At 41.0% G+C, this 25,083-nt stretch overlaps 1 protein-coding gene and 2 pseudogenes across 3 annotated transcripts in view; 1 reads left to right on the top strand and 2 right to left on the bottom strand.

Moving 5' to 3' along the window:
- Positions 1-801: 801 nt before the first annotated feature.
- Positions 802-25,083, bottom strand: part of LOC128594308 (uncharacterized) — a 68,993-nt pseudogene continuing 44,711 nt past the window's right edge. The window contains exon 3 of the transcript XR_008382531.1: positions 802-1,880. The product of XR_008382531.1 is annotated as an uncharacterized LOC128594308 (transcript). The remainder of the gene's footprint in view (positions 1,881-25,083) is intronic.
- On the bottom strand, positions 6,021-6,623 carry LOC128593779 (histone H2A type 1-D-like; annotated as a pseudogene).
- Positions 6,675-16,988, top strand: LOC128594300 (histone H2B type 1-C/E/F/G/I). 2 transcript variants are annotated; one of them, XM_053602988.1, is made up of 2 exons: positions 6,675-7,236; positions 7,639-8,455. In XM_053602988.1, the coding sequence occupies exon 1, from the start codon at positions 6,829-6,831 to the stop codon at positions 7,207-7,209; it is 381 nt and encodes a 126-aa protein (XP_053458963.1). In that variant the 5' UTR covers positions 6,675-6,828; the 3' UTR covers positions 7,210-7,236; positions 7,639-8,455. The 2 variants fall into 2 exon arrangements, with proteins under 2 accessions (XP_053458963.1, XP_053458964.1); XM_053602989.1 differs by lacking the exon at positions 7,639-8,455 and adding an exon at positions 16,833-16,988 and having other exon boundaries at positions 6,676-7,232.

Raw genomic sequence — 25,083 nt, 5'->3', positions numbered from 1 at the left:
GTTGCTGTGAGCTGTGTGAGGCCACGGCACTCTACCGAGGGCCATAAAGTGAGACTCTGTCTCTACAAAAAAAAAAAAGAACAATGATAACTGGTTCGAACCCCCAGCCTGGGTGTATGTGGCTAGCGCCATAACCACTGTGCTACTGGCGCGGAGCAACAAAAGTTTAATTATTGAATTAGCATTTAACCAGAATGTGATGCATTTCACAGGCAACCTGTTAAAGGGATTTACAAAGTCAGAAAAAAAAATCTCACTCTTTTATATAGTCAAGGAATACAATCTACTTAATATTAGGATTTGGAATTATATAATAGAAGAAATTAGGGTCATCTCTTCCTATGAAACTGAGAGAAAGTTATTTCAAAGAGATAGCTCTAGGGTCCTCAAGGAAGCATTCCTCAGTTGGAAAGATTTGACCTTACAAAGTGAGGCAAGAGAATTGTGTTCTCCTAATAAAAAACAAAAGTGATGGGTTTTGTTTTGGTTAAGAGATAGCCAAGTGAAAATTTAAGAAACAGTTTTCTAATTTTTCCCAAGTTTTGCCTCTAATCATAATCTTCCTTAAATTTTGCATGTGTTTAAACACACGCATCTATTAAATTTTAAAATATATAAATCTTGTTTTCTCTCTGTATGGTATGTATTTCAGCAGTTGCTACTTCAGTTTGTAAATCTGCTGTAGCTTGTTTTCCCCCCAACACCCACGTTTTCAACTTTTGGTTTTGGATTTTTTTTTTTTTTTCTAACTTCTGAGGCCTCCTAAGGAAGGCCTTCCAGTTTAGAACTGGGTTAATATCCTACTCTCGTTTAATCCCTCTTTCTCTGTGTACCAAGAGTCACTTTTTAATAGTCTTTCTGGGTTGAAGGGTTACCAAATATTTTATCCTGTAGAACCCTTCAGCAATGCGACTACTTTTCCCTTAGTTAAAAAGCTTTTCAATAGCATCCTATCCTCACCTATTGTTTCGTGGGAATTACTTGCAGTTGTTCTCTAAGTACTCTACAAACCTTCCAGATTCGGTGTGCTGATTAGAACCAGAACAAGGAGCCAAGGACATCTCAACCAAAGCTCACCAATTAACACAGCAAACCACCAGCCCTCCATGTCAACAAGCACCCAAATTTTAGTCTCCGGTATATTGAATACTCCATGTTTCATTAACTGCCTAAGCGAGGAGTGTACAGCCCATCACTTTCTATAGCATACACAGGCTAACCAGTCGTCACAGAAAGGTTGTTTCATGCCGTTTTAACTCTAGCGCACAATTAATACCTTAATTGTGGCCTAGGACACAATTGCTTTACTGTGAGTAGTGCTAAGGTTTTACGGTACTTTTAACATCACGTTAACCTTTGGCTGGATCGTAATTAGCCAATCAATCTTTACCTAGCTTGTCACCGCAGACACACACACCAATGGCGGCTTGAATTGCGCAGACGCGGAAGAACAAGTAAAACCAGAAGTGTAATGGCTCCTCAAGTGAGAAGATAGGGGGCCCTGAAAAGGGCCTTTTGGTTGGAAACAGAAACGAAAGTATACTTAACCACCAAAGCCGTACAGAGTGCGGCCCTGGCGTTTGAGCGCATACACCACATCCATGGCGGTGACAGTCTTGCGTTTGGCGTGCTCCGTGTAAGTAACAGCGTCCCGGATCACGTTCTCCAGAAACACTTTAAGCACCCCGCGAGTCTCTTCGTAGATGAGGCCGGAAATACGCTTGACTCCGCCACGGCGAGCCAGACGCCGGATCGCGGGCTTAGTGATGCCCTGGATGTTGTCTCGCAGTACTTTGCGGTGCCGCTTGGCTCCACCTTTACCAAGGCCCTTCCCGCCCTTGCCGCGTCCAGACATGGTTATAAAACCCGAAGTCACAAGACTGACAAGCCTTATGAAAGCCTAGCAGTGAGGCAGCCCTTTATACGCGCGTTGACGGACCGAATTGAGAACCTGAAAGGAGGCGGGAGTTCCCGCCCTGTTGGGCGAGGGAAAAATCTAACTCCCCACAACCACCAAAAAGGCGTGTGTCTTGCCTGGTTTTACAGCACTGTTTTGTTACTGTTTTAAGGGTTTAAAAAATTACTTTTTGAATGCTAAAAGAAAGATATTGTGGGAAGTACACAAAAATGACAAGCGATAAAAGAACATATTATCTCATCACAACCAGGTTACTGCCAGCTAGTAATATTTGGGGGAACAGATAAATGAATATATTTTTTCCATTTGTAATCTCTTGACATTGATTATATTTTAATCAATTTCTCTTATTTAAAGAGAAAAATGATTTTTAACGTCTGTTTATCTTATGATTTCTCAATACAATGCTAATCAATTTTCTAGTAATTGTTAATCAACTAGATTTTTGAAACGATAAACTTTTCCACAGTTTACATAAATGTATAATTATGTAAATTAATCATACATTAATTATGTAAATTAATTATACTTGGGACCAATACTGAAATTTCTATTACTTCTTATTATATTAAAATTTTGAATTTTTGTTTTTATTAAAGGCTTTACAATTTTAACTGCAGGTCTCCTATTTTCTTTTCCAAATTTCTTAATCTAGCTTCACCTGGATTTCTTTTCTGAACAACTTTTTTGGTTTTGGGGGGGGTTTTGGGGGGGGTTTTGGGGAGACAGAGCCTCAAGCTTTCGCCCTGGATAGAGTGCTGGTGACATCATAGCTCACAGCAACCTCCAACTTCCTGGGCTCAAGCGATTCTCCTGCCTCCGCCTCCCAAGTAGCTGGGACTACAGGTGCCCACCACAACGCCCGGCTTTTTGGGGGGGATGGGGGGTTGCAGCCGTCATTGTTGTTTGGCGGGCCCGCACTGGATTTGAACCTGCCAGCTCAGGTGTATGTGGCTAGTGCCTTAAACCGCTTAAGCCACAGGCGCCGAGCCCTGAACAATTTTTCAATCATTTTGTGAATTTTAAATGAATCTCTGAGATTTTGAGATAATTACATTAAATTTATAAATTGGAGTAGAATTAAAATTCTTAAAAGAACAACTTCTTATAACCAGAAACAGTGTTTTTAGGTCTTTTCCCCCCTAACCACTATATAAACAAAGGTTTTTTTAAAAACCTTTTTAAAAAATGATCCACCTAAAGATTTAGTTCTCAACAATATTTAATATGGAATAATTTTTGCATATAGTTTTTGTCTTTTTTAAAACAAATACAGTTATACTCTGAAATTCTTATAACAATAATGAAAATTGTAAAGCTATTAATACAACTATCCTCTTGAAACCTGTTTTTCTTCATTTATTGTAGAAAGTGGTTAAGAGCTAAAACTCTGGAGATAGGAAAACCTGGTTTTCAATTGAATCTTCTTACTGACCGGACTTGTTTACTAGTTTATGCTTTCTAAATTTTGTTCATCTACAAAGTGAGATTAGGGTAATAACAGAACTGTTCAGGTACAGAAAAAGATTCCCCCAGCTATGGCACTCGGGCGAGCTGAATGCTTTTGAAAATTAAAAGGCCTCCGGAAAAAAAAAATCCTTCTAACCTAGTTTCCCCTAGCCCCCAATGCAGGAAGGGACTGTCTGGAATGTCCTCATCTGACTGGTGGCTTTTTAAAAACTGAAAACTGGTTAAAGCACAATTACCTTCTCTCCCCTCCCAGTTACCTCACTATCTATTTGTGGGAAAGGAAGACTGAAAAAACGCTAGCACATCTGGATGGACTTTTCCACAAGATGACCCCTGCCTCTCCAGCTCATTTAAATTTCAGAAACAATTATTTACAAGTTAATGTGTCTCTGTAGTCCATTTATTCTCCCTACTAATCGTTTACTGCCCCTTAAAAGAATAGTCTGGGGCGGCGCCTGTGGCTCAGTGGGTAGGGCGCCGGCCCCATCTACTGAGAGTGGTGGGTTCAAACCCGACCCCGGCCAAACTGCAACAACAACAACAAAAAATAGCCGGGCGCCTGTAGTCCCAGCTACTCGGCAGGGTGAGGCAAGAGAATCACCTAAGTCCAGGAGTTGGAGGTTGCTGTGAACTGTGTGACGCCCCGGCACTATACCCAGGGCAATAAAGTGAAACTCTGTCTCTACAAAAAAAAAAAAAAAAGGATTGTCTACCTTTCCCATCTCTTGTGTCCCTTTGGGGAATTGGATTGGGGTAATCACTTTGTGATTCCTCCCTGTGCACATTAAAAAAAGTTGTATGCCATTTTCTCCTCTTAATCTGCCTCTTATCGGTTGATTTTTAGTGAATCTTTAAAGGGTAAAGGGAAAGTTTTCTCTTGGTCCTTACAGTATAATCTCGAAAGTCATTGACAGGATTAATAGAGGCAAAGCCAGGTGGTGCAAGGGCTCATACTTGTAATTCCAGCACTTTGGGAATCTGAGGTGGGAGGATTGTTAAAATCCAGAAGTTCAGGTTACATTGAGCTGAGATTGTGCTATTATGTCCAGGAGTCTCTCAAAGACCACACCGCCAGACAAGTCGAATTTAAAGAGGAGTCCTTTTATTAAAGAGCTAGCCAGCGACTGCCTCAGTGTCCCAACATGAGGTTTCTGAAAGCAGCCTTGAGTTGTCTGTGGCTCTGGTTTTTATAGGGCAAAACTTTTCCAGGGGGCAAGCGTTATTACAAAAGCGAGAACAGCAGTTAAAGGGGTAGGAGGAATACACGAGAGTAGGGCGGTTAGTCATTTTTCACAATGCTATGATCAGGAGAGCCATTAGTGATTTTTCTTCCTTACAAAATAGGTACAAACCACAATGTCCTAGAGGGGGAAATGCAGGGAGGGGAACTTACAGGTAAGGGTTGTAAAGGGCATGATCATAAAAAGCTATAATCACTAGGGCCACAATCACAAGCAAATACATTTACAGTTACCAATGGGAAGGCAAACAAGAGGAACTAGTTTTGAAGGAAAAAGGGAGTAAATAGTAAAATGGAGTCAAGCTTGTTCTTTTAACATTTCAGTATCATATACAGATGGTATGAAGACTAGCTTAACATAATCGAGGGTTGTTGTCACGAGGGTAGTGACTTTCAACACAATAGTAATAATTCTAACAGTTCTAACCAGGTCCACTTAAAATACCATGCAATGAGCGGGGAGGCAAGCCGAACCGATTTTATTTAAAACAATAAAATGTAACAAAACAGAATGGACTCAGGCCTGCTTTGCCTCCCTACTGATTCTCAGGAATGAATTACAACAAAATGGAGTTGGGCCTGCCTTTCTTTCACCCTAACAGTTCCCCTGCACCATACCCTAAGCAAAAGTGAGGCCATATCTCAAAATAACTCCAAATAATTAATTGAGGCCGGTGACACACACCTGATTGTTGTTTTAGTCCAAGGCATATTATTTGCATGTGATTGCGATTGAGATTTAAATACATAGTTACAAATATTCCTAGAGACTCAATAAATTGATTTCAACAGACAAGAAATGCCTTCACATTACATGGAGAATAGCACTTCTCTAGCTAAAGTGGCTTGAGCTGAGGCACTGAATTATGGTAAAAAGCGAACAGTGAAAATTGACTCGAACAGGACCATTATGACTGACGGAAGGTAAAGAATGTGATTTACAAGATTCTCAATTTACACCATATTTTTTAGGTAACACATTCTTCCTAGATGGTCTTCCTAAATGTAATCCCAGACCATCAGTTACGTAGGCTATACATTGGCAATACATTATGAAATTATTTGTTTAGGCTAACTTCAAATTGCTGTAGACATTAACTGTATTAGTACTGTATTCCCATCTAGAAAAGTGCCTGACACCCCAACAGATCTCTCAATTAAGGTCCAGTTAGAATTGGTGTAAAAGGACTAAACACTCATAGGTTCCTTAATTTACCCTCAAGAAAGAGGTACCTAAATCGTATTTCATCTCTTAATCTTAATCTCTTAATCTCTTTGGTATTCCAAGACAATTTAATTTCAAGGGCACTTTAGTTTAGCTTTGCCCTTTATACTTAGGCTACAAAACAAACTTTTTAAAAAAGCCATTGCTTTTTACTGGCACGATGATACTGTACTAGAAAGATAGGAAACGGATTCAGCAATTACACAATGTTGAGTACAGCTCCACTTAGAGAAAAAGTAAGTTGTTCTGAAAAGAACCTTTGGGTTTAGATAGAAAATCGATTAAGAATAGCAAATTACTTCAGGCCTCTATTTGCCCTTGGCTTTATGGTGACTCTTAGTCTTCTTGGGTAGTAGCACCGCCTGTATATTGGGCAAGACGCCACCCTGCGCGATGGTGACTTTACCCAACAGCTTATTGAGTTCCTCCTCATTTGCATACGGCCAGCTGCAAGTGGCGCGGGATAATACGCGTTTTCTTGTTGTCGCGTGCAGCGTTCCCTGCCAGTTCCAGTATCTCAGCGGTCAGGTACTCCAGCACAGCCGCTAGATACACTGGGGCCCCAACTCCGACCCGTTCGGAGTAGTTTCCCTTGCGGAGCAAGCGGTGCACTCAGCCCACTGGGAACTGCAGCCTGGCTCGTGAGGAGCGGGTCTTAGCCTTGGCCGGAGCTTTGCCGCCCTGCTTGCCTGGTCCAGACAGGACACCTAGTAAGTAAGCCTGAGCGTAACCTAGAGTGACTTCTTCAGAGCCGCACTACTTATAGTCATTGCTGGATGCAAAAACGAAGCTATGCCATTGGCTAAAAATACAGTTGCTCTTAAACCAATAGAATTGTCGTTTGAAATACACTTATTTTGATTGGACAAAGTTATTATATGACGTTTACTGGGCTCGCTGCTACATTGATTAGGCACTCTTGACTCGTTGCTATTTTCGCTTCAAGAGCTGTGAGAAGGGCGTTTGCTGCTGATCATGCCTGAGCCTGCGAAATCCGCTCCTGCCCCTAAGAAGGGCTCCAAGAAGGCGGTGACCAAAGCCCAGAAGAAGGACGGCAAGAAGCGCAAGCGCAGCCGCAAGGAGAGTTATTCCGTGTACGTGTACAAAGTGCTGAAGCAGGTCCACCCGGACACCGGCATCTCTTCTAAGGCCATGGGCATCATGAACTCGTTCGTCAACGACATCTTTGAGCGCATCGCAGGCGAGGCGTCTCGTCTGGCGCATTACAACAAGCGCTCGACCATCACGTCCAGGGAGATCCAGACCGCTGTGCGCCTGCTGCTGCCTGGAGAGCTAGCCAAGCATGCTGTGTCCGAAGGCACCAAGGCCGTTACCAAGTACACCAGCTCCAAGTGACCTGTAGGTCTGCGGAGCTATCGGTCAGTTTTCTCCCACACCCCAAAGGCTCTTTTCAGAGCCACTCAGTCTTCCAAAGAGAGCTAGCACGTCACTTCTTTAAAGGGGATATTTCTTGCTGAAAAGGACAACTCCTAGTTTCACTATTTTGGGGGACTTGTTAGGAAATTACTTTGCATTGCATTTTCTACTGCACGCTGCAGTAATGCTAGAGACAATTTTACGTGAATTTATGTCAAGAAAAAGGTTAGCAGACAAACCAAAGATTAAATGCCCTTTATCCCAAAACAAATTACACTTGTCTAAAAATGTCAACCTGCTAAAATATTGTTAGTAATGTATTGGGCGCTCTATCCTTCATTTTCGTGTGCATTTTATTGAATGAGCCACTTGGCACAAACATTTCGTTACTTTCGTTTTCTTTGGGAGGTCGTGCTGTTTCTCTTGCCTTGTTCTGGAGTTTGGATTTGCCAAGAAAAGCAAAAGGAAAAAAAGCCTGAACCCAATTTAAAGTATTGTCCGCGTCAATCCGAGTCCTACTTGGTATCAATGGCCAATCTAGACGCTGCCACGGGCAATTTGAAAAAAGTTCATCGCTGTTTCCTATTGTGACTTCTAAATAGGAAAACTGGGTGTTGTGGATTTGTGGAAGGAACCCTGTTTTATCCATTCCCTATTTCTTTTCTCTCTTTTATTTGAAACCAAGTCTTCACTCTGTTGCCGCAGACTAGAGTGCTGTGGCCTCATCCTGACTCATACCAACCTAAAACATGGGGATTAAACCCATCCTCCTGCCTCAGCCTCCCGAGTGGTTGAGACTACAGGCGCATGCCATTATGCCCGGCTAATTTTTCTATTTTTAGTAGAGATCAGGTCTTGCTCTTGCTGAGGCTGGTATAGAACTCCAGAGCTCCAATAATCCCACTTGGCCTCTTAGAGTGCTAGGTTTGCAGGCGTGAGCCACAGTGCCTGACCCATTCCCTTGTTTCTCTTAAGTAGAATTCCTTTTTATAAACATGATTACTTCCTACCTTCCTGTTTGGGTGCCTCCTTTGTTTTTTTCTCTCTGTGTCACTTGCATTTATTATTTATTTGTTAACTATAAGAAATTTAGAAAAGAATAAATATCAGAAAGTAGAGCAGAAGAAGGGCTGTTCCCCACTATCCCTCAACACTCTCCCCTCTCCGGAAATCAAAATGAGTTTCTCCATTTTAAGCCTTTAAATGGCATATTTAACACTATTTTGGTCTGTGCCAGTAATCAAGTGTGGGAATTCTTTAATATTGAGGTTTTTGATAATGTCTTTTATCCAATTATGGTATTCCAGTGACCCAACAATTTGACTCTTAGGTGTATACATGAGAGAGTATTTTGCACATATGCAACAGGAGACATGCAAGAATAGACCAGTGCAGTTTTTTTTTTTTTTTTTTTTTGTAGAGACAGAGTCTCACTGTACCGCCCTTGGGTAGAGTGCCGTGGCGTCACACGGCTCACAGCAACCTCCAGCTCTTGGGCCTACGTGATTCTCTTGCCTCAGCCTCCCGAGCAGCTGGGACCACAGGCGCCCGCCGCAACGCCCGGATATTTTTTGGTTGCAGTTTGGCCGGGGCTGGGTTTGAACCCGCCACCCTCGGCATATGGGGCCGGCGCCCTACTCACTGAGCCACGGGCGCCACCCATCCAGTGCAGTTCTTAATATCGAAACACTAGAAGTAATCACAGGTCAAAAGAATAAATACATTTATTGGCATTCATTTATATGATAGAATACTATATAGAGAAAATAAACTGCACAGTACATGGTTGAATTTCTTGAGGGTTCATTTTTTAATTGTTATTTATTTATTTATTTTGAGACAGAGTCTCACTTTGTATCCTCGGTAGAGTGCCATGGCGTCATAGCTCACAGCAACTCTTGGGCTCAAGTGATTCTCTTGCCTCAGCCTCCCAAGTAGCTGGGCCTACAGGCACACCACAATGCCTAGCTATTTTAGAGACTGGAGTCTTGCTCTTACAGGTCTACAACCTGTGAGCTCAGGGCGTCCACCAGCCTCAGCCTCCTAGAGTGCTAGGATTATAGGCATGAGAGAGGGTTCATATATTATACCATTTTATAAAGCTCAAAAATAAACCAAATTATATATTGTTTAAGTGTATACAGAAGCATAAGTATGATAACATTTTTAAGAGACAACTTTTTAAAATATCAGGCAGTGGCTACATAAGTAATAAAGGCAGGGCAAGGGTTCAGAGTTAGAAGTTTGGTCATGGATGTTTGACACAGTTTGCTTTATACGTTAAGTAGATGCATATATATTATCTTTATGTGTCAAATACTGTACTGAAAAATAGAATAGAAAGGGAAAAATATCCTTTCATAAGAGTTCCAAGAATCATATAGTTTGTAATAAAGAGAAACATAAATGAGAAACTCAAACCTAATAGTGTTTTTCTAAGTATTAGTAATTTGTTATAGAGAGGTGGAAAAGAAAAAGAAGATTGACAGAGGCCATTAAAAGGTCCATGAACTGGGTGGTGCCTGTAGCTCAACAGAGTAGGGCACTGGCCCCATATGCCAGAGGTGGCGGGTTCAAACCCAGCCCCTGCCAAAAAAAAAAAAAAAAAAGGTCCATGAACTGGCTTGGCTCCTGTAGCTCAGCAGCTAGGGCACCAGCCACATACACAGGAGCTGGTGTGTTCAAATCCAGCCCAGCCCTGCCAAACAATAATGACCACTACAACCAAAAAAAAAAAAAAATAGCCGTGCGTTGTGGCGGGCGCCTGTAGTCTCAGCTATCCCAGCTACTTGGGAGGCTGAGGCAACAGAATCGCTTAAGCCCAAGAGTTTGAGGTTGCTGTGACACCAGGGCACTCTACCAAGGGTAGACATAATGAGACTGTCTCAAAAAAAAAAGGGTCCATGAACTCAGAGAACTGAAAATTTTGGCTAAAATTAAGAGTCAGCAGCCAATCTCCAGATATCCTTGCTCCTCAGTCTGTAGACTTAAGGCCTGTGAACTAAGAAGGCTAACTCCCAGGAAGGGAGGATTCTCATGGGGCTTCATATCAGTTAGTTTAGTTAGTTTCTTCACATTGGTGAAGAATTTGGTGTATTGAATCTGCATTTAGCACAAAATGAATAGAATTCATACTTAATGAAATCCAATTAACTAAATGTTTTTTTTCCCCAGATTCTCCACCTATCTAAATCTTTATTTATCCTCCAAAGTCCTCTCAAGTCTCAGTTACTCTCTGAAGCCCTTCCTGACTATTAAGGCATAGCTGAACTTTGTCTTCCTTCAAATCCTCCAGCTCTTATAAATTTCATGTCTATTCAGCTGCCCACAAAATCTTTGTAACATCTCTCTGAAGGTTGTATGCATGTATGTTGATATATGTTATGCAGGTGTATGTGCATATATCCCTCTCTCAACACTGTTAGAATAGAAGTTATACTCTTTTCCATTTATGTATCTTCTCTTCTCCCACTATCATACCTCCAAAATACTTGAAGACAGCAGCTTCACCATACATTTGGGTTTTGTCATTATGACTTTTCACAGCACAGGTGCCTTTCATCGTCTCTGTTAATTAATACAGATAATCAGTAGCAAATCCTTGTACTGGTTTGTTTTACATAATAAGGGAATCAGCAGATGAAATCCAGGAGTGAAAATGACAGGTAGATTTGGGGGATTATGTTAACTAAACACATTTTCCAGGCCAGGATAAGAATTACAGAAGCTACTGAAATACACACAGAGAATATATGTGTGTGTGTGTGTGTGTGTGTGTGTATAGAGTACATGTGGGAATACTTAAGGGAAGAGTCATATCTTGATGTGCTTGCATTACTAGTAATAATGGTTTTATAAGTTTGAAATCAATATTCAATTATTATTTGTTCGTAGATTAGAAATATTATTAGGATTAGGGAACAGAGTCTGGACCAAGGGGGACAGTAATGAAGAATTGATTCGGACTCAGTTTCCTGGCTTTGAGTACAAAGCGGGAGATCCTATCACTTTAATATTCTAAAGCCAGGTCTGTTAAATCCTCCCTCCCCCCACAGCTGCCACGCTGCTGCTGGGTGGAGACCTTGAATCTGCTTTCTGCCAGGGCAGGGCTGTTTGTTCCAGGAGAGCACTTTCTTTAAACTTAAACACAGGAAGACTTGTTCCAGACCAGATAAGGAGAAGAAACATCTCTTTTCTTCTGTCATCTTAATTGGGTCAGAGGAGTCTGTTTGGACACAAGGCTGTCAGAGCATCACATCTGTGGTATGTGACTGTGGATCAGCTAGGATTTGGTCCTTGAGTCAGCCTCTAATTGGCTTCCTTATCAAGACTGTTTATATTAAGACCATATACCTTAAAACAGTAAAACAACAACAAGTAAATCCATGCAATTAATGTAATCAGTCTAGTTAGTAGAAATGCAAGTGCAACAAGAACCTTGACGGGATTATTTGCCTTGCTTTCATAAGATTTATGATTGTAACGCTGATGTGTAAAATAAATACAGAACTAGCCTGACACTCGGGGCAGCATGCTGGAAACCTCACAAAAAAAGTGTGTGCTGCCTCACAAGCCCCCCTGCTCTTAAACCTATCTCTTTGTCTGTGTCTATTATTTCTCTATTAATTCTCTATAACTCTCATTAATAAATTTCACTATAATTTTGCTCTGTCTCCCACACTACCAGGCCACTAGGAAGTAAACCCACTGCATGTCAAGGCTGGTCCCCAAAATGTGTGTATATATACACCTATGTATCTACATATCTATACTTATATATGTACATGTAAGTTATGGCTCTCAGGGATGGCTGGAATGACTTGAGATTATCAGCAGGGAAGACGATGTCCTAGAAGAATAGGAGAAGGGGTGGCTAAAATCTGTGTGGATAATGTAGAAATATGTAGAAGAAATTTTAGCATTTCTACACAAGGTTCATATATCATGTCCATAACTCTCCATTACATTGAAAGTTAAAACTCTTAAAATAGAAAGAGAGAAGAACTCAAAGCTATATCTTGTGAGTTATTTACACATTGGTGAGCAAAGCATGAAACCCTTTGTTGCGGAAACAATCTTGATGAATTTATGACATGGCTGAAATCAGCCATGGGAAATTGATTTGAGTGAATTCAAATCAGTTTGTCACCTTATTGTTTAACACTGGGACTTATATATGGTAGCTTCACACTTACATATGGTAGAATCCACATGATTTGCCCTGAGTAATTTTTTTGTCAATTTTTTTCCCTAAAGAAGAATTTATTGAGCAGAAAGGAACAGATTGGAATATAGAAATATATGAAAGAATCTGATCCTAAAGAACATTTTTCTTTTTCTTTTTTTTTTTTTTTTTTTGTAGAGACAGAGTCTCACTTTATGGCCCTCGGTAGAGTGCCGTGGCCTCACACAGCTCACAGCAACCTCCAACTCCTGGGCTTAAGGGATTCTCTTGCCTCAGCCTCCCGAGTAGCTGGGACTACAGGCGCCCACCACAACGCCCAGCTATTTTTTGGTTGCAGTTTGGCCGGGCTGGGTCTGAACCTGAAGGAAAGTACTACCAAATCCAAAAAGAGGCGGGGGGGGGGACCAGATATGTAGCAGCACCCCTCACCCCCTACCATAAGAATGTGACCTTTTGTAATTGTCCTAGGAAATAGCCCCGAGCTGAAGCAGATAACCGGTAACTGGTTCTGAAAGAAAAAAACTAAGCAAATGTTTAACTGCTGATCTTGTCTTAAGACAGATGAGTAATGAACCAGAGTTCTTCTTATCTGGAAAAGCCCCTATGTCTGCTACCCCTCCCTAAAGCCCCTGCTATGTCTGCTGCCCCTCCCTACTTTGTGGTTTTTGCTTTTATAAGCTTGTAAAACCTGCTGTTCAGGGCTTGACTCCTGGGCTCCTAAAAGAGTTGCAAGTCAAGCCCCAGCATGCTGGAATAAAATCCTCTTGCTATTTGCATCAAGTGCCGTCTCTTGCGGATGATTGGGGTCGTCAGAGCTCAGGGCAGAGTGGGGGGTCCTGCCCCAAGTCTTTCAAACCCACCACCCTCGGTATATGGGGCCGGCGCCTTACCAACTGAGCCACAGGCGCCGCCCCTAAAGAACATTGTTCAAGCTATGTCTCTTGAATACATGACCTTTTCCAATCTAGAAAAAGTTATGTTTTCCTCACTGGAAACAGAATGCTCCCTTCTACAGAGATTGCAAGAAACATACTGACCAAGCCTAATTCTTTTTTCACTAATTTCTACATTTCATGCAGTCTACCATCCTTCAATTAATGACATTGTCTTGGGCACTTAAAATTAAAGTGATCATAACTTATCTGAATTACATTTTAAAGCTTGGTGTGGAAAATACCTGATCTCATCATCCATAAATTTCCATGCCATCTCAAATGTCTGTTACTTCTGCAGATGACCAGTTTATGTAATTTCCAATTTTTAACTCCTAGTTTAGAGGCTCCCCCTTTTCAATATTGACACCAAATCATAAAGGTGGTGCCTCTGGGAGGCTGCATGAGGTAAAGCAGACGTGTGGTACCCAAAAGCAAAATCAAACACAAAGAAAACTTTCCAGACTTGAATAATAATACAAAATTGTTATCATTGCCTACAAAGTTGTACATACACATAAATAGTCCTAGGGGATCAATGAATGTGAGTGATTACACTTAACAAGGATTTATTATGGGCCTGAGAATGCAAAGAACCATGGTAAGTAGTAGCTGGGGATAGACTATGAGAACTAGTAACTCTACCCCCTGCAAGTGTGTAAGAATTTCCACTGGTAAGAGGAAAAATAAGATAAGTGCTTCAGCCAAAAATATACTAGCAAGAAGGAATTTTTTTTAGTGGAGAAATTAGGAAAATTTATAAGAAAACACTGGGATTCTAAGTATTAATTTTTGGAGAACCCTTAAATCCTGATGCCTGAGGGCAGAGGCTCAGGCCTGGGTTCACACAGACAAACCCTGGGGCAGATCTTGGAGTAACAGTAGGGGTTGTGACCTGTGTTTATTGACCTTCTAGGAGGTCAGGGTTTATACAGTTTTACATATGAGATCTATTCAATTGATATGTCAGGATTTAGTATGGCTTGTCCTAAGTCAAAGAAATGGAACAGAATGGGTAAATTCCTCAAAACAGGCACCAGCTTTCTAGGTTTAAGAAATGCAGTGCCTAAGCTAACTAGATTCATTTGTGAGGAGAAGGAAAGCATTGTTTTGAAAAGTGTTTTTAAAAGGGAGAGTGACATTTTAGAGATTTTAACTTAGCAGAAGTGTGCAGAGTGATAAGATCGAGAAAGAAGACACCTTTGGCCATAACCTATGGATAAATCAATTCAGACCTGAAGCCCTTTACTCTCTGTCCTTTGGCATCTTTGAGCTCTCTCCAGGTTATTGTAGCAGCTTTTACCCTGTATGCCTGATCCCACCCCTGTGCTCCGCAGTCTATGCTCCTCTTAGCAATCAGAGATCCTTCTTAAACCCTCAGTCAGATCCTCTGCTCCCTCAGCTCAGAAACTTCCAGGGCCTTACCTTGTCCTCGAGGTTTTGAATCCTTTGGCCTCAAAGTGACACGTTATACCTCATCCCCCCAGGGCTGTTCACTTGCTTCCTTTATTCCAGTCTCTACAGTCCCCTTGATGTTCCTCAAACATGTTGAGCAGTGTGCCCCTTGGACTTTCTTTTCCCTCTGAATAAAATGTACCTGCCCTAATTTTTTCTCACTTCCTTCATGTTACTAGTCAAAGTAACTCCCCTACATTTCTGTGATGAGAGGGGGGTCTTCATCAGTATCATGTGAGAAAATACTTTCCTCCCTGATAGCCTCCAAAATACTGTACTATGCAAGCTCTCCCAGAGGATGAACCACAGAATATGCGGTCAAATGTTCAAATCACAGCTTATTCAATCAATTACAGACCCTAGTTCTAAACAGCAAGAAGCAAGGGTAAAAAGATGAGCAAATGAACAGTTTAGAATGCAAGTGTTTTGGAAGTGTTTTGTGTGCACTTGATTCAGATAGTGAATCAAGTGCACACAATTTTCATACATCTGATCTCCCTTACTTCACCGAGTCCGGTCCTGTGGGATAGACAGGGACATGCATATGCCTGGCCACCTGAGTAGCTCACCAATTAATCTGCTGAACAGCCATAATTTTATTTTTGTTTCTTGAGTAGAAAATTTGGTGTTCCCAGTGTGTGGCTGACTTAAGGACTCATGAACAATGTGTGAGTCCTTCAATGTTTCATGGACCTATGAATTCTGAATATTTAGCTCCTCTTGTATATTTTGTGCCTCATGAACATTAGGTATCTCATCTCTTGACCCTCTTCCTTTCTGTCTATATTTAATGATATATACTCTATTAACTACTTATGTATCTTACTACTTCAGTAAAACATCTTAAGTCTTCATACATATATTGTGCTAGCTAAAAACATGTTTATCTTTTATAATAGAATTACTAATTCATAAAAATAAACATATATTACAATCTTTATTATTTATTGGTATATCCCTGGCATACATGATATAATAGACAATTAGTAAAATATCATATGCTGAATGGAAGAATTGTGCTCCCTCTCTCCCTTTTCTCTCTCCCTCCTGCTTTTCCTCCCACACATACACACACGCATGCACATGTGGAGAGCGGGCAGTGAGGCAGCAGGCCCCCCACAGCCTGGAGAACTCAGGGAATGAACCCCCAACTGCTTCTCCTCCTTTCCCAAAACAACCATATTCCTTTCTTCATGCTCCCCCTGCCAGAAGTCACATAGCTCTTTCTTTGTCTAGTTAATTTTTGAGAATCATGCAGAGATCCTTGTGATCTTTCCCTTTTTACTTCTTCTTATATGTTAATGAAGTTGAGTAGAAACCATTAACAGGATGATTTGTCTTTATTAATGTCATTTACATTTTCCAATCATACTGTAAGACCAAAGATAGGTCTTTTGTCTATGCTACTTCCCCATATTGTCTATGGTACTTCTCTGTAGACAACCCTGTACAGATACTACAAAATAAAGCTGATTTTGTTCTTTGGGGCTGGCTGCAGCCATCAGCTCAGTCAGATCCCATCTTTCATCTCTGTGTCTTCTTTTGTGTTGTATTTTCTTCAATCCCCACCACTTCCACTCTGCTTCATTCCCTTCCCCTAGCTGATTTGCAAAATGTGCATACACGCACATACACAAAAGCATCATCAGAAACACCTCTTTTGTTTGATTTCTCCACCTTTTACAAGCAGGGTTTAAGAAGACAATCTCTAAATTTGTTTCCAGGATTTAAGGTTTCATCAATGACTTCTTTATTCCTCTGTCCTATGAATCTTCTTTGTCTTATGGCTTAGCCTTAGTCTATCAAACACATTTCAATAAAATCAAAAGCCTTCTGTTTGTTTATTTATGTTTTTAGAGACAGAGTCTTGCTCTGTCTCCCAAGCTGGAGTGCAGTGATGAGATCATAGCTCACTCTCACCTCAAATTCATAGCTCAAGCAATCCTCCTGTTTTAGCCTCCTGAATAGTAGGACTACATGCACACACCACTACACTGACTAATTTTTTCTTTTTTTAATTGTTCATAAAGACAGGTGTCATTATGTTGCCCAGATCGGTCTGGAACTCCTGGCCTGAAGCATCCTCCCACTTCAGCCTTCCAAAGTACTGTGATTACAGGCATTAAGCCTTCTGTCATGACCATCACCACTGCAAAGAGGATCACTGCCAAGACCCTAAAAAAGGAAATTTTTCCTACAGACCATGATTAAATTTTACTTAAGAGAAATTTAAAAAAATGATATGAAGTCAGAACAATAATAAATTTATATACATATCTATGGAACTTTCCAGAAGTCTCTTTTAATTATTTGAAAAGCTAGAATAACATAATATCATTATGAAGGAGTAAATAATAACTAACATTGTCTTCACTGTAAAAAACAAGAATTAAAAGACAAAGATTAAGGGCAGCACCTGTGGCTTACTGAGTAGTATGCTGGCCCCATATACCAAGGGTGGTGGATTCAAACCCAGCCCCTGCCAAACTACAACAAAAAAATAGCCAGGTGTTGTGGCAGGCGCCTGTAGTCACAGCTACTTGGGAGGCTGAGGCAAGAGAATCGCCTAAAACCCAGAAGTTGGAGGTTGCTGTGAGCTGTGAGCTGTGAGCTGTGACGCAACAGCACTCTACCAAGGGTGATAAAGTGAGACTCTGTCTCTTAAAAAAAAAAGGCAAAGATTAAGCAAGATATAGTTGTTTATGTATTGCTTGGCTATTAGTAAACCTCTGAAACACCTTGTTACTTAAGAACAAAAACATATACTATCCTATCAATTAACTGAAATTGCATATGAAAATACATACAGGCAAACTAATAATTTTTAATTTACAATATGCCCAAGACATAAATGAGAGTTGGCCATAAAAATCTCTGACGTTGAGATGAAGGCAAAGTAGAAATTTCTTTGGTTCTTTTCTTAAGGCCCTACATTCAAAGCTGGATAGGTACAGCCTATATCTTTCTGGAAACTTTTTTTTTCTAAGTGATATATAATTTTAAATTTCTGAAATTTTATATATTTTTTAAAGAATAATTTTAGGTATTTTATAATAAATCATGCAAACTATTTTTCTTTTTTTTTTTTTTGAGACAGAATCTCAAGTTGTCACCTGCATAGAGTGCTGTGGCAACAGCTCTCACAGCAACCTCAAACCCTTGGGCTGAAATTTTATATACTTTTAAAAGAATAATTTTTTTTTTTTTTTTTTTTGTAGAGACAGAGTCTCACTGTACCGCCCTGGGGTAGAGTGCCGTGGCGTGGGGTAGAGTGCTCACAGCAACCTCTAACTCTTGGGCTTACACAATTCTCTTGCCTCAGCCTCCCGAGCAGCTGGGACTACAGGCTTAAAAGAATAATTTTAACACCTCTTTTGGTGTTAAAATTCTCGATTCTCTTGCCTCAGCTTCCAAGTAGCTGGAACTACAGGCACCAACCATAATGCCCGGCTGTTTTTTGGTTGTAGTTGTCACTGTTGTTTGGCAGGCCCGGGCTGGATTCGAACCTGCCAGCTCTGGTGTATGTGGCTGGCGCCCTAGCCACTGAGCTACAGGTGCCAGGCCTGGACAAACTATTTCTCAGAGGATTTCTTTAGATGTTTAAAATGATGAGAAATATCCAGTAATAATTCAATGTTTTTTTGTGTGTGTGTTTTAATTCTTTAAAAACGACTTTATATATCATGTCTCCTTTAACAGTAGAATTAATGCAGAACATAAAGCTGAAAGTATAAACAGGGCATATGCGTACAAAAAATTCAGGATTTGTGTAAAATTAAGACGTTCCGTAATGATAACTATTTAAATTCCCTATATTTGTCTAAGAAAAAAAGAAACAACTATAAGGTCATATTTCAATTACCTCAATTAATATTAGGAGTATATGTGATGTGAATATGTAGTTGCACCTAAAATACATTACAATCTAAATACAATATCTTTTATTAGTTGGTTCTTATAAAATGGTGTTTTGAGAATATGGAACTTTGCAATAGAATACCAACTTAAAAATAACAAAAGGAGAATATAGAGCTATATAAAGAGTTCGATTTGAAGTTTGGAGGTAATATTATATAAATGTAATACTGAACTTTAAAAACTAATTTGTCATACTAACTCGATTGCAACGTAGTTTGATCTTAATTTAGTTATTTTTTACAATATCTTAAGTTGACATCTTGAAAATAAACTAATAGAATATTAAAGCATCTTGCACACATCAAGGTATTTGTATTTGACCACATTATTTCATGCTTACGGTAGAGAACAACAGTAAGCCAGAGAACACAGATAGGCCCAATGCTTTGAACCTTTAGGCTACTTATTCCACGAGCCAAAAGACAATTTATACAAAGGATGCCAAAATTATGTATACAATTTTAAGACAGGAAAAATTTATTTTATACAATGAATATATTGATTATGTTGTATTTAATAGAATAAACCAGAACTAGACAGTCAATACCTACCTTTGTAGTTTTGGTGTCCTCTCAGAATAAGAATGTTTGTGGGGAAATTAGAGATCGGAGACCCTGAAAACCACTCCCCCCAAGAGAAAAACGTCCAAGAGCAAAATAGAGCTTAGGAATTTGAGCAAAGAAACTGCAGCTTAGCATTAGTATTTCAATTGATTTTTAATAAAAGTAGCTTTGCTGACTAATAACAAGTCTGTGCAATTCTTGCAGAAAACATTTTTGAGGAAGCAAACATGTTGCCTGCTTAAAGGTTAAACGGTCCAGACACATTGGAATGCGAATTGCTCTGTACAAAGCCGCAGGCAAGGCCTGACAGGTAATCTTTCAAGCCTGGGGGCTACAGCTCTCCATAAAAAGGGATAAAGCTCCAGCCCTGAAGGGGCCTCCTGGAACACAAAAACCCTGGAAGAGAGGTGGGTGTCACAAAAGTCACTGGGAACAGTGTGCAAGACCCAAACCCACACAAACAGAGGAAGGAGCTCTGGGGCAGAGATGAGAAGGATTTCTTTCTCTCCCAGCTCCCAATGTGGGCATTAGCATTAGCTTGTTTGCCCCACAAGGACAAGCAAGGGGGTCTACCAGCCCTTTTGGACCCCCGAAGAGCGAGGCCAAGCAAGTAGATGTGGGCACATTCTGTTTGCCTTAAGGTTATAGTCCTTGTTTCTCAGGAATACAGAAGCTACGTATAGTTAACTTTATCAATTAAGGAAGAGGAGAATTCATACAGTTGCTAAAGCAGTACACAAATAGCCCACCGGCTGATCTTTGCTAAATTCCCCATTAGCTCATAGATCCTCCCACCTAAAATTAGCATTGTAAGAACTCAATAAAAGCTGAGTGGTGAAGTACAGGGGCCATTTTATTCTCACCACGGCCTCTGTCAGATCCCTTGACCCACCTTTAAACCTTTTCTCTCTATCTTGTGTCTTTATTTTCCCTATTTGGTGGATTCCACTTTAGCAGGTACCCCACGATCCTGGCGAGGGGCCTGCCCCCACATCTGGCGCTCAATGGGTGATCTGCTACGGTAAGACGAACAAGCGTCCATCGACTCCGGAAAACGGCTTTTCAGGTCTTCGTAAGTAGGAGCGTTTGGAAGAACTCTGGGGTAACCATGGGACATTCCCACTCTAAATATTTCCCCAATTTGGATGTTGTTCGGTTGCTTTTCAGGAAGCGGGAGTGTCTGTTAATACTTCAAACTTAATTTCTTTGTTTGAAACAGAAAAATTTTCTCCGTGGTTTCATCAACATGGCACATTGGACATAGCTGATTGGGAGAGAGTTGGCAAGGATTTAATTAAAACTCAAAAGGCAGGGCAAGTAGTGCCAGTAACAATTTGGTCAGTTTGGTCAGCGGTCAAAGCTGTTTTAATGCCTCTACCAAAATTGGCTGATCTGCTAACACAGCCTGAACCTAAATAGGCTGAACCCTGTGTTGATAGGGACCCGCCTATAGTCGATGATATGTTGAGTGATGCCTTCAGTGAGAATTCTAGGGAAGGACTTAACGAGCCTGCAGAAACTGCAGGCGCGCTTCCACCTGAAAACCCTTAGCTACTGCAGCTTTCTGCTGCGAATTCATTAGTAGATTTTGATACTGACCCCTTGATTCCTGCACCGGCTCCCCCAGTGCTAATAAATCCTCCCCCTGCTTGTTTTCACCGGAGCAGACTGGTTTCACTTTCACAGCGACAAGTGGTCTGCGCAGACGCATTACAACCTCACACTTTAACTCGCATTTCTGCTTTCAGAATGCCCGAAACCTCTCGTCCCTTCAGTCGAGAGTCTTTCTGTCGCTGCTGCTCCAGTTATTACAGACGGCACGCAAGTAGTTGTAAAACGCGGTACCGACAATAAAGAGATGATTCCGTCTCAGCCAGCACCAGATAGAGTTCCTGTAATGACTACTCCGGCTAGTCAAAGAATCACAGCTCCATCTAGTGGTCAGATTTGTAAATCCGCTAATACTGTTGAAAATTTTGATTCTTACATAAGCAGAGGCATCAAAGAGGCAAGGAATTTTCCCGTTGTTATTCTCCCTCCCCAGCCCCCCAGTCTAAGGCAGATGACCAACAACTCGGGCCTGTAAGAGCAATTTTTAAAAGTTTCCCTTTTGAATTTTTAAAAGATCTTAAGGCTGTAGTTCAACAATATGATCCTACTTCCGCTTTTGTCCAAACTACTCTGCAGTCAATGACCGAGGAGAAGCGGTTAATTCCTTTTGATTGAGAGATTCTAGCAAAGGTATGTTTAAGCAAATCTCAATGTGTGCAATTTAAGGCATGGTGGTGAGATGCCGTTCAGGAGCAAGTACGGGTACAATCGCCAACATAATATCTGTATTATCACTGATCAGTTAATGGGCACTGGAGAATATGAAAGCACAAATTTGCGAACTAGTTTGTCGGATGAGACTGTACAACAACTACCTTGTAGCTGTTTAAAGGCATGGAGCAAGATCCAAAATCAGGTAAACCCTTGTCCCTCATTCACTGAAGTAAAGCAGAAGGCCAATCAGCCTTACCCAGCTTTTATCGCCCATCTTCAAGACGCGGCTGAGAAGTTTCTGCCGGATGAAAACGATAGAATACTTATAGAACTTATGGCTTAGGAACAAGCTAATCAGGAATGTCAAACAGTCATAAGACTGATTAGAAATAAGTTCACTCAGGGAGGTGACAAGATTTTAGCATATATTAAAGCTTGTGAGGAAATAGGAGGACCTATGCATCAAGCTATTTTAATGGCAAATGTTTTTCCTATGGCCAAATAGAACACTTAAAGAAACAATGCCCAAAAGCTGCAAATCAGTCAACAGCCAAAAATCCAGGTCCAAAGGTTCCCACTAGTGTTTGTCCGATGTCGTAAAAGAAAGCATTGGGTGGATCAATGCCGCTCTAAATTTGATATTGAAGGAAAACCTCTTACTCCAGTTAAGGGAAAGGGAAGGCGGGGCCCACCCCAGGCCCCAAAACAAATTGGTATAATTCAGGCACCTCAGCAGACATTTCCAGTTCGACAGTTTACCTGCCCCAGGGAGCTCTTCCAGTGAACAATCAACTGGTAGGGCAGCAGTAGTTTTATGTGACACTATTGACATTTCCCTGCTAGGAGAGCCTCCAATTAAAGTACCTAGAGCAATATATGGTCCTCTCCTGGAAGACACAGTAGGACTATTTTTTTTTTTTTTTTTTGGTAGAGACAGAGTCTCACTTTATGGTCCTCGGTAGAGTGCCGTGGCCTCACACAGCTCACAGCAACCTCCAACTCCTGGGCTTAGGTGATTCTCTTGCCTCAGCCTCCCGAGTAGCTGGCACTGCAGGTGCCCGCCACAACGCCCAGCTACTTTTTGGTTGCAGTTCAGCCGGGGCCGGGTTTGAACCCGCCATCCTCGGTATATGGGGCCGGCACCTTACCGACTGAGCCACAGGCGCCGCCCCACAGTAGGATTATTATTGGGTATATCAAGTTTAAATTTAAAAGGAGTTAAAGTCCATACTGGAGACATTGATTAAGATTATGAAGGGGAAATTCAAATTGTGATAAATTCCTCCACACCATGGAGTGTAAAAGCTGGTGAGCGAATAGCTCAATTACTGTTATTACCTTATGTGAAACTTGGAAGCTCTAGCAAGAAAAAAACAGAAGGTTTTGGAAGTACTGAAAAGCAGGGCAAGGCAGATTATTGGACAGAACATACCACTAAAGGACACCCAATGTGCACAATTTTTATTAAAGGAAAGCCCTTTTCTATCATGACTGATACAGGAGCAGATGTTTTGATTATTTCATTAAGTCAATGGCCATTATATGGGCCGAAACAATCTGTAACCACTGGTCTAGTAGGAGTGGGACCTCCTATGGAGGTTTATGAAAGTTCTCTATCTTACTGTGTATTGGACCAGAAGGACAAGAAGAGACTATCAAAACCACGATCACTCCCATTGCTGTTAATTTATGGGGACAAGATCTGTTGCAGCAATGGCGAACAGAAATTTCTTTCCTCCCTGGCCAGTATAGTCTGCAAAGCAAAGCTACGATGACAAAAATGGGCTATATGTCAGGGAAATGTTTGGGTAAAAATAAAGACGGCATAAAAACACCTGTGTGACCTGTTGTAAAAAATGTCCAATCTGGGCCGGGCACGGTGGCTTACACCTGTAATCCGAGCACTGTGGGAGGCTGAAGCAGGCGAATTGCTTGCGCTCAGGAGTTCGAGGCCAGCCTGAACCGAAGCAAGATCTCTCCCCACCCCATCTCTACTAAAAATAGAAAAACTGAGGCAAGAGAATTGCTTGAGCCCAAGAGTTAGTTGGAGGTTGCTGTGAGCTTTGATGATATGGTACTCTATCCCGGGTGACAGCTCGAGGGTCTGTCTAAAAAAAATTTTAAAAAAAGACCAATCTGGCTTAGAATATCCTTTTTAATAGCAGTCACTGTGTCTCCAGATCCTATACCTTTAAAAAGAAAAATAGATAATCCCATGTGGATTGAACAGTGGCGTTTACCAAAACTGAAGCTAGAGGCTTTACGTTAATTGGCAAAGAGCACACAGAGCCTTTGTTTTCCCCAGGGAATTCACCAGTATTTGTAATTCAGAAAATGTCCGGTAGATGGCGCATGTTAACTTATTTAAAAGCAGTAAACGCCATACTACAACCTATGGTTGCCTTACAACCGAGGTTGCCTTCTCCATCCATGATTCTTTCCAACTGGCCGCTAATCATATTTGATTTGAAAGTTTTTTTTTTATATATATTCCATTAGCACCACAAGATTATAAAAGATTTGCTTTTATTATTCCAGCAATAAATAATCAGGAACCATCGAAGAGATACCACTGTATGAAGTTTTACCTTAGGGAATGTTAAATAGTACTACTATATGTCAGAACTGTGTGGGAAAATATATGACTCCCATTAGCATCAAATACTAAGAATGTTATGTTACCCATTATAGTGATATATACTGTGTGCTGCTTCAACTAGAGAAAAATTGAGTGTTTTATAGACTTACAAATTGCTATAACTTAAACAGGTTTGGCCATTGCTGTTGACAAAGTTCATACTACCACACTGTTTCAGTATTTAGAGATGCAAGTAGAAGAAAGAACAATCAAGCCTCAGAGAGTGGAAATTAGGAAGGATTGTCTGAAAACATTAAATGATTTTCAAAAATTGTTGGAAGATATAAATTGGATTTGCCCATCATCAGGCATCTCCATGAACTGTCTTATAAATCTAAACTCTATTTTAAGAGGAGACTTTGACTTAAAAAATAAAAGATAGGGCGGCACCTGTGGCTCAGTAAGTAGGGTGCCTGCCCCATATACCAAGGGTGGCAGGTTCAAACCCGGCCCTGGGCCAAACTGCAACAAAAAAATAGCCGGGCTGGGCAGCGCCTGTGGCTCAACAGAGTAGGGCGCTGGCCCCATATGCCAGAGGTGGCGGGTTCAAACCCAGCCCTGGCCAAAAACTGCAAAAAAAAAAAAAGGTAAAAAATAGCCGGGCATTGGGGCAGGCGCCTGTGGTCCCAGCTACTCAGGAGGCTCAGGCAAGAGAATTGCCTAAACCCAGGAGTTAGAGGTTGCTGTGAGCTGTGACACTGGCACTCTGAGGGTGACAAAGTAACACTCTGTCTCTAAAAAACAAAAAAGAAAGAAAGAAAAAATAATGATAAAAGATAGCACCCACAGCAGCAGAGGAACTAAAAATAATATTAACTTGAATATAGGAAGCTCAGATTCAGAGTAGATCTGGAATTTCCATTGCAAGTCATAATTTTTTCCAGTACTCATTCTCCT

This window comes from Nycticebus coucang, chromosome 9, assembly GCF_027406575.1.
Source record: "Nycticebus coucang isolate mNycCou1 chromosome 9, mNycCou1.pri, whole genome shotgun sequence".
NCBI classification, from domain to species: Eukaryota; Metazoa; Chordata; class Mammalia; order Primates; family Lorisidae; genus Nycticebus; species Nycticebus coucang.
Note: the sequence above shows the minus strand (reverse complement) of the source record. Positions and strands in the feature narration are given on the sequence as shown.

Coding starts and splice junctions, on each gene's coding strand:
- LOC128594300 (XM_053602989.1), top strand. CDS start 6,829: ATGCCTGAGCCTGCGAAATCCGCTCCTGCCCCTAAGAAGGGCTCCAAG.